The sequence below is a fragment of the Rhincodon typus genome, chromosome 15, assembly GCF_021869965.1.
Source record: "Rhincodon typus isolate 14 chromosome 15, sRhiTyp1.1, whole genome shotgun sequence".
Classification (NCBI taxonomy): Eukaryota; Metazoa; Chordata; class Chondrichthyes; order Orectolobiformes; family Rhincodontidae; genus Rhincodon; species Rhincodon typus.
In genome coordinates, this window is record NC_063346.1 from 3,886,835 (window position 1) to 3,896,518 (window position 9,684).

The 9,684-nt window shown below is 41.6% G+C and overlaps 1 protein-coding gene across 1 annotated transcript in view; it reads right to left on the reverse strand.

Annotated features, from left to right (window-relative positions):
• Positions 1-1,317: 1,317 nt before the first annotated feature.
• Positions 1,318-9,684, reverse strand: part of si:dkey-56m19.5 — an 11,027-nt gene continuing 2,660 nt past the window's right edge. The window contains exon 2 of the mRNA XM_020520846.2: positions 1,318-3,766. Within this exon, the coding sequence (XP_020376435.2) occupies positions 1,869-3,766 (1,898 nt within the window). The 3' untranslated portion in view covers positions 1,318-1,868. The remainder of the gene's footprint in view (positions 3,767-9,684) is intronic.

The window sequence follows — 9,684 nt, forward strand, 5'->3', positions numbered from 1 at the left end:
GTATTTGACAAAAATCTTTGCAGTTGAATAGATCAAGTCAATGCAATTTATCTTCCACCTTCCTATTCATTAGGATGTTTAGTATGGCCATTAGTTTATGTTTCTGCATTAGATAGATGTAATGAGCTACCTGAAGTAGACTTAAGATTAACTGGACATTACTTTATATTTTCAGTTAGGTGAAATGTCTAGTGCATTTTTCAAATTCTGTCCTGAGGACTTGACCAAGAAAGTTGACAATTTAAGTTCTAAAGGAATTAATTCCTGTCCCATTTGGTTGGTAACACCTAGTCCAAGAATGGATTGTTCTAATTGATGGACCATAACCCCAATAGCTGGTAATGTAGCATTGAAGCCCATTGCCAATTTATTGGCACATGCCCTGTTATTGCTGTTTAAAATGAAACTTTAGCCTTCTCAATAGTGTTGCTTCAGAATCTGAAAGCCTCCTGGCCTCCCTGGAGATTAATCTCAAAATAGGGAGTGGATTACGCAACAAGTCTGAGACAGTATACAAGTTTTGCCAGTTTAATCCTTCCTCTATGGAAGAACTCAGGACCAATAGTTATGCAGGTTAACAGGGGTGGGGGCTGTAGGAAGGAGTAAAGGTTTATCCAAGAGTGATGACCATTTTAATGTTTGTATTAAACAAAATCACCCTGTACATCTTTAGTTTAAATGCAGCCATGTTGAAGTGTAACATTAGAACTAGAATAGGGCAAGTCTGCGGAGGTAAAGTGAACACTAATGGGGCCACTGTTGTTCCAGGCTAAAATTTGCCTGCAGTATGTACTTGAATTCCAGTATTGACAACTGGTGGCAGAAAGAACACCTACAGCCCACTTAAGTTTTATTCCCTTCAGCACACCAATTCTAGACAGAATGAACTGTTAATTGGTTAACATTCTTCCTATGCTAAGATCAGCCAGCAGCCCAGATCCTAGCCATGACCATGATCTGGATTAGGGTTACCAAATTAAAGCAAGATTCCAGAATTTCCCCACTATCTAGTTACAGTAACTCATTTTATTTTGTTGCCAAAAAGTGCTGGAAAAACTCAAGCAGGCGCCAACTCCTTTCTTTCCACAGATGCTGTTTGGTTCAAGGCCAAACAACAGACTTAAAGGATTCAAATTCTGCTTTAGTGTCTGCTACACCTGCCAAGGTGCCAGCACTTGAGATTGAGATTCAGCCTGTTGTTGCCACAGCTAGCCAACTCCTATTGAGGAGTGCACTAGGGCAACAAGCAAAACTATCCATCCTTTTAGGAGAAATGGCAACTTTTGCCAGTGCAATATTACACAACTCAAAACTGGGTCAAGTATGATACATAATTTATTAAGTTTTCAAAGCATTTAAATTTTAAAACCTTCACATTATCCAATTAGTTACAATTGATCTTCTTGCAAGAGGGGTTCAGAGTTACCTCAACTACTCAAATGTGCATCTCAAAACATAGCATTTAGTATTCAAACTTGTAGATTTGCATGCCTGAAAAGTATCATGTGACAGCTTGTATCCCAAAAGCTCTTGGCACAAGGCTGGGTCTTCATTGATCTTCAAAATTTATCATCTGTATTGAGATAAAATCATGGAACCAGTCAAATTCATATACTGCAAGTCAAGAGAAAAAAAGTGTCCCCTTCTTGCAGCATTAAGCTCAGTCTTTAGTCAAATCAAAACCTAGCTGCTAGCCAGTTTGAACAAGATTCAAATTCCACATCTTCCACAGGTGATTCATTTGTGTAAAAGCCTCACTGCTTTGGCATCCCATTTTGCAGTCACTGACTCAGCCCTGAATCCAAGGTTTGATCAGATTCCTCCAAAGATCTATTTCTGCTTGTTCAATGGATTTACATTTTGTTCTATCACTTCATATCACAATTCTGGTCTTGAAGATACTCTTCAGCTGTAGCATCTTGACCACTGACTTTACTCATGGATTTGCTGAAATCTCCCACTCCAGTATCTAATGGGGTCCCATTAGCAATGGGAGTCTCATCAAGGCTGGTCTTTTCAATCTGGCTTGATGCACCAACCACAGACACATTTTCAGTAGGAACAGTAGCTTCTGTCTTGGTCTGATCTGTTAGACTCTGTTCCCCAACATCCAGAGAAGAACTCTGGGATTCAGAGACAGGATGATCTGAAGTGTTACCTACTTTCACAACTTCTTGGTCTGAAATCAGTTCAACTAAGCATGAAGTGGACTGTTTCTCAGGAAGCATTTCATTTTGTGGATCTGGATCTGGATCCTTGGTGTCAAAATGATTTGGAGACTCCTTAGTCATTAGTTCTGTGTCCATTTCTATTTTCTCTTCCTGCAAGGCTTCTGTATAGACAGTTAGCTTAATAGCTGGTATTTTCTCAGAACTGCTGTTGAGCAGGGCTATTTCTGCCCTGTCTTGGTGGCTCATTTCTGGAGTTTGCTCAAGCCTGGTTTCAGATATTTCCTTGTCAGCATTTGGAAGAGTCTCTGGAGAACATTCTTCTGCTGTGGCATCTGGAGATCCTAATTGGATGACCTTCTCAGTTACTGGAGGAGAAGTCCCTGGAGCACATTCAGCCATTATGGGATCTGGTGATTGTGTGACTACATGGGTAGTCTTTTCTGGTACACTAACAGCCTTGGGAGCAGGGTCAGTCTCAGGACCCTTCAGTTCTACTGGAACTAAATCTGTCACACTTTCCTCCCTCAAAGTGTCTACAGATAGATTTCCAGAACCTTCCAGCAATTGGCCCTGATCTTCAGGCACTTTGTTAGTGACCCCTTGAACAGAGCCATCGTGTAAGTGATCAGAATTTTCTGTTTTTAAATCAGCTACTACTTGGGCAGTACGAGTAGATTTACTCACCATCTTTTCCTGCACTTCATCCATAGTGCCTGGTCCAGATAGGTTTTTCTGGAGATCTGCACATTTGGCCACTTCATTCTTCAAGACAAGATCAATAGGGGTTTCCTCAGTTATTTCAGACAATTTTGGTGTCTCAGTCTCATGGGGCACATTTTCAGCTCCAGGTTCAGACTTGGTCTCCAGGTCAGAGCTTTCAGCTTGCTCAGAAAGACTATCCTGGGTTTTGGTCAATTCCTGCTCAGATGTCTCAGCTATTCCTTCAGGAACTTGGCCAGATTGAACTTTGACATCTAGGCTCACACTGGAGTTTAATTGTTTGTTGTTTTCCATGATTTTTGGTGCAGCATGGTCAGACTCTAGTTTCTCTGTTGGCAAATTTGGGCCTTCATTCACATGCTTTGAGGGGAGAACTGGTTTCTCCTGGGCTTCTCCATTTGGGCTGCTCACTGCCACCACACCACTTAGTGTGGTCTCTTCACTAGACACTGGCACATGAACTTCAGCACTTGAGCTAGATTCAATTTCAGCCTTAGTTGTCTGATGGTCCTCCTGGCTTGGTTGTTCTGTTGCTTTTACAGAATTTGTGCAGGTTGCACTCTCTTGTGCCTCTGAAGAGAGTACTGCCTCATGGTCTTGAGCACCAATGGCTGCTTTGCCTTCAATGGTCACAGTTGAATCAGTTTGGTTTCCCTCAGTGGTTTCACTAGTTACTTTGGGGGCCTCATCTGGTTGCTGGTCAGGCAGCTCAGCTTCTGGAGTCTTGAGCTGTTCCTTGGAAACATCCTTGCTTTCAGGCTCATCTTGTTTCACTTCAGGCTGGTCAGTGGACTCTGCAGCAGATTTGCTCTCTTTGGGGTCATTCACATTGTAGCCCCTCCTTTTTCTACTTAGCCTGCCACCCATATTGTTATCTGTGAATAGAAACATTCTAGATGTCAGGTGAATGATAAATGGACATTAAAACAAGCTCTAGAGCTGCCTCAAACAGTCATACAAATCAATGAGGAACATGATCTAAGACATGGTCATCCTAGCATTTCCTGCTCAAGCAGGAGATCCAAGAAATATTTACCAGATAATAAACCTGTAGGAGCAATCTGCATAATTGCAAGTAGTGTACAATTAGTGGCAAAACAGGCAGAAGCAATTTTAATTGGGAACATTGCCAAGATCTTACCACATTGCAGCAATTCAAGCTACACCCAAATGATGGAAGGTATAAAAGGATACCCAAGTTGCCAATGCTGTTACAACAATGCTCTAATTACCAAGTTCATACACATCTAGGCCTGATGAGATTCACAAGCAGCAAGTATGACTGACTTGGCCAGCATTTATTGCTCCTGGTGGTTAGCTGCTGCCTTGAACCAAGACAGTGTAACTGCTGTAGGTAGAGAGAGTTCTAGGATTTGACCTAGCAACAGTGAAGGAACAATGTATTTCCAAGTCAGGATGGTGAGTGGCTTAGGGGAACTTTCAGGGGGTGATGTTCCATGTCTGCTGCCCTTTTCCTTCTAAAGGAGAAGTGGAGGTGGTTTGGAATATATTGTTCAAGCAGCCTTTGAATTTCTTCACTGCTGCTACTCAATGTTTGTGGATGTGCTGCCAATCTTGTGGCCTGCTTTATCCTAGGTGGTGTCAAGCTTCAGCATTGTTGGAATTACATCCATTCAGGCTAGTGGTGAGTATTCCATCATACTCCTGCATGTGCCTTGTCGATGGTGGCCTGGCTTTGGGGAGTCAGGTGGTGAGTTACTCCCTGACCCACTCTTGGAGAAAGTGGCTCACCTAGTTCAGTTTCTGGCTAGTGGTAACTGAACTGGACTGGCCTAGCCATTAGTACTATTCACTAAATAGTAAGTGAACAAATTTGCCAAGACATGAATTCTATGATATTGATTGTGCATGGACTACAGATGTACAAATCAATGAGGAACACAATCTGAAACATGGTCATGCTAACATTTCCTTCTCAAATGCCAACACCTCATTGCAAAGAGTTATACAAGACAAAAACCAGTCTGTCTTGTTGTGCCCAAGTACTGGGTTGTGGCCCAATACAATTCCTTTTTGGCCAGAGACATTGTTATGATGGTTTTGCTGTTGCTTCAAGTTACTGATGCATAGGAACTACTGTCTTTACTCATGTGCCAATTCACTCCATCCCATGTTTTTCCACAAGTGGAAAGCACACTTCTGGCACCTCACCAAGAAGGTTGAGCAGACATGCTCATTTCAAAAGGCACTGAAATTTCTTGCCTTTATTTCTAAGGCAACACTAAAATTTCCCCATTTCATTAACCACTTCCACGAGTGTGGAAGTTGAGGGGTAGACAATGCCAGAGATTCATGGTGCCATTGACCAGTGGTCAAACACTATAGAACTAAACTGGAGTAAGAGATACTCAGAACAGATAAGTCACTTTTGTCTAGTTAAATTCATGTTAAATCTAATATTGTTAAGGATTCCAAGAGTAGGCTGGTGGTAATGTGATTCATTGGTGGAAGATCCAGATCTGATAGAACAAAAGGAATTGATGTAATCTAAGAGCAGACTACTTCCAAAAATCACAGCTGTAACAAAGTGGCTTTTAGTCATTGATTACTTGAGGCTGTCATCTCTGGGGAGGATAGCACTTTAATCAGAGGAGCTACAGCTGGCTGTGAGCTTTTAATTGTTAGTAGAATTAGCTTCCAAGGGGTAAACCCTGAATGAAGCAATAGGTGGACTGGAGTAAGTCTAAACCATCTCATCTTTTACAGCATACCACATGACATAGCAAGTTATAAAAATTCATTGACTACAAGTCAGCAAGCTTTCTGGACAGGAATTTTAAAACTTGGTTATGATTTGACAGAATCAATAGGTTTGATTTACTGTAGGATTATTGGAAACATCTTAAGCAGTCTCATTTTAACACTACAAAGTGAGTCACTAAAATGGACCTCATTTTCCATCTCCTTAAATAAACCTTGCTAAAGAAGCTAGTATTTTGACAAACTAGAAGTGGACTTGTTTGGTAAATAGACAATGTGTTTAGCATACCAAGTAGACATTAATTTCCAAAAGCACAATGGATGGGCCTTTGGCCCATCAAGCCTGATAAATCCTTTTGAGGCCTTAACAGAATTGGTGGGGAAGTGGAGTTAAGAATCTGCAACTCAGCTCAAATGTGTTCAAAGATGCAACTTCCAGAAAGTTGTGCTCCAAGAGTCAAAATTCAGACAAGATACCGCCATCTGAAGTGAAGCCCCTTCCCCTTGTTCTACATTCCCCAATTAGTATCCTCAATGTATCCACCTTGTAGGTAGTTTGGGTGATCAACAAGTCCAATTTGCTCAGCCTTCCCTCAAGGCAACTCCTAGATCAGCTGTGCCCTTTTGACCCTTAGCTTAGGCCATGTGGCTTAATTCAGAGCATGCCAGTAAAATAGTCAAACTGGTATGCTCGAGTCACAAACTGAGGTGCTAGACAAAACAATTAAGAGGGAGATCACTGCAGGACATCATGTCCTAACAGAAGATAAATTGTAAACCAATTGTCTTAAAAGCCTAATGTGATCACAGCCTGCAGTTGACTCAAGCCATTAAGCTTACAAAAAAGCTCTAAAACAACCAGTACTTCAACTGATCTGCAAAAACTGCAGACTAAATCACTACAAAAACCACCAAGAATGAAAGATTGACCATTCCATCAAAGTTCCCTGGCCAGCAACCTTAACAGGTAATGGTAGTTTCTCCTGGTGATTTAGAGGTACATTAGTAACAGCCTATAGATGTTTTAAGTGTCCCTTTAATGCTGCAATTCCATAGCACATTATATTAATTGTCTTGTTCTGAGATTGATTAGAATATCCAGAAATCTAGTTAGGTTGTAATGGAGACTCATTTGGCTCATTGTCCAGCTATGGTCATTGTAGAAGTTTATTGTAGCCAGTCTACATTTTTTGCATTGATAATGCAATATATGTCTCTTTTTAAGAGAGGAGACACTGTAGACTTCTCAACAGTTGTAGCAAAGTTACTTATGACTTCAAGTTTTTTTTAAAAAGTGGCTGATCAATATCAATGAGACATTTCCCTTTGCTTGGCTGTCAACTTGACAGGCAAACAAACACTCATCTGTCTGAAGAGCGACTGTCTATTCAGTCCTTTCATATGCAGACTTGTCAGAAATGGGATGCTCACTTCAGTGACCCAGATCCAATGTCCCATGCCACCATCACCAGGATTTTTAAAATCATACATGCTTTACCCAAGGTATCATTATTAACCAGGATACTACAAAAATCCTGCACATTCAAAAACCCCTCATACCCAGCTAGTGTCCTGCATGTGTCACAAGTTAGAATTAGAGCATTGTTATACTTCAAAAGCTGAAGTCAGCTCAATAGTTCAAAAATATAGTTGTTTCATCTGAAATAACCTTTTGCTCTGAAAATGTCAGTAATAAGCTGATTAGTACCACTGTGGGTCTGTTGGCAAATATCAGTGGTCAGCTATTAGTTCAGATTTAGCTTGAACTAAAGTTTTTTCCAGGTGGTATCAAGCACAAAGCAGACTTCAGTATCATACTGGGGAAGAGGTCTGCATCACAAATGCCATTTGTGATTTAACATTAAACTAAGGTCCCATGAGAAAAAGATCAAGCAGTGACATGGAGACATTTCTAGTTAGTTAGTGAAGTGTTGCTGTATGTTCAGACTGCTATATTGAAGGCCACTCAAAGCAAAAAAAGACCATCAGCTAAGAATGGAATCCTAAAGGGCAGAACTGAGTGAACTTGAATTCACTCATGGCTAGCAATAAAATTCAGACAGACATTCTAATGGTCTTTTATTCAGATTGCCTTGCTAATGATGCCCAATCATTGCCCAGCCCTCATTTCCCCAAGGTGGCATTTTTCTTGAATTGCAGAGTTTGTACAGGTACAAAAGTAGTTAGGTAGGTATAGTTCACTGAAGGAACAGTGAGTTCCAAATCAGGAATGATGCAAAGGGAAGCTTGGAGATGGATGCATTTCCATGCATCTGCTGCCCTTACCCTTGAGGGGAAGGAGTTCTGGGTTCAGGTGTTGTGGAAGGAGCTTTGGCAATGAATTGGTAGAGGTGGTGGTTATGGGCAAGGCACAAGGCAGTGACAAGCAGGCTACATGCCATGGCTGTGCACCTCTAATGGTCTGGCCTGCAGTTCACCCAATCAGGAGAATCCTTTAGGTCAAAGGAAACAGGTACTTGAAGACAGGAGAAAGTGGAACAAGGAAGACTGACAGTGGATCTGCTGCCAGGTGGTAGCAACCAGGATGTTAAAAAAGGCAGTGGGCTAGTGGTATTATCACTGGACTGTTAATCCAGAGACCCAGATAATGTTCTGGGTTTGAATCCTGCCACAGCATGTGGTGGAATTTGAATTCATTAAATTAGGAATTAAGAATCTAATAATGACAGTGGATTCATTGTCACTTTTCAGGAAAAACCAATCTGGTTCACTGATGTCCTTTAGGGAAGGAAACTGCCATCCTTACCTGGTCTGGCCTACATGTGACTCTAGACCCACAGCAATGTGGGTGACTCAACTGCCTTGTCAGTGATGCCTTCATCCCATGAGGGAGGGAAGAAAAAAGTTGGTGACACCCACCTGCTATCACAATTTGATCAAAGCAGACTTTGATACCTGATGTGGTGAGAGCTGGATGCTTGACAATTGCACTTCAGCAATCATTGAACTGCTGAGTCCATGGGAGGACATGACAACCACATCTGGATTTTGTAATAGCTAGTTTATCCAAATTCATTTTGCCCACTGAAAGGGCACAGATTCCAAACCAAAAAAGCTAAAATGGGAACAAAGATCAAAAAGCACTTTATTCCCTTCAAGCAAGTTATCCCTGCACACCACTACATCAGTTGTAAGTAAGCAGCTTCAAGGGCATTGAGTTGAGCTGATTTAATGAAGTGGTAGGCAATGAAAGTGTGAAGTTTTTCTTCAAGTGATTGGACAGTGTTGATATCCATGACCATCAGGGTGACGAGTTCATAAGCCACTGAAAGTCAACATGCAGGTGTAGCAGCAGCTAGAGGGGTGGTACATGGCCTTGACTACAGGACAATTGGAGCACAACAGGGAAAGGTGGCTGCTTGCAGTTACATAGAGCTTGGTGAGGCTAATTGTGGAGCAATGTTCAGTTCCCAAAAAAAGGGACTGACCTGAGAACAAAGTTCAAATCAAAATTTCAGTGGTAGGACAGCCTAGGTGAGATGGAGGGGACTAGCTTCATATTCTCTGGAGTTCAAAGGAAAGGCAGTGATGTGAAAAATATTCACTGGGCTCAACATGGTAGGGTACTGAAGGTGACTAGAGCAGAGGACAATTTTAACAAAGACCAGCATTAAAACAGATGAACAGGAACTTCCTTCATGAGAACAGAGTCTGGAATTCTCTGCCCAAGGAAGCAGCTAAAATTCAGTCACAAGACTGACTTCAAGATAGTGGTATGAAAATAAACTCTAAGTACAAGATCAACTAGAATCTAGTTCAGTGGTAGAGTAGGATTAATGGGCCACATTGCCTACTCTCTCAACTGAAGTTAGTACACACTGCTGCTACTATTTACAAGATTCACCGCAGAAGTTCACAAAAGCTTCCACTAAACTCATGACCATTTAGAAGGCCAAGGTCAGCAGACATGAGAACTTCCAGGATGTTCCCCAAGTGGAAAATATCACTGTTCCTTCAGTCACTAGGGACTGCATCCTGGAACTCCTTCCTAAGGGTGTTGTGGGTCAAGCTGCAGCACATTGACTACAGTGGTTCAAGGCAGCTCACCAAC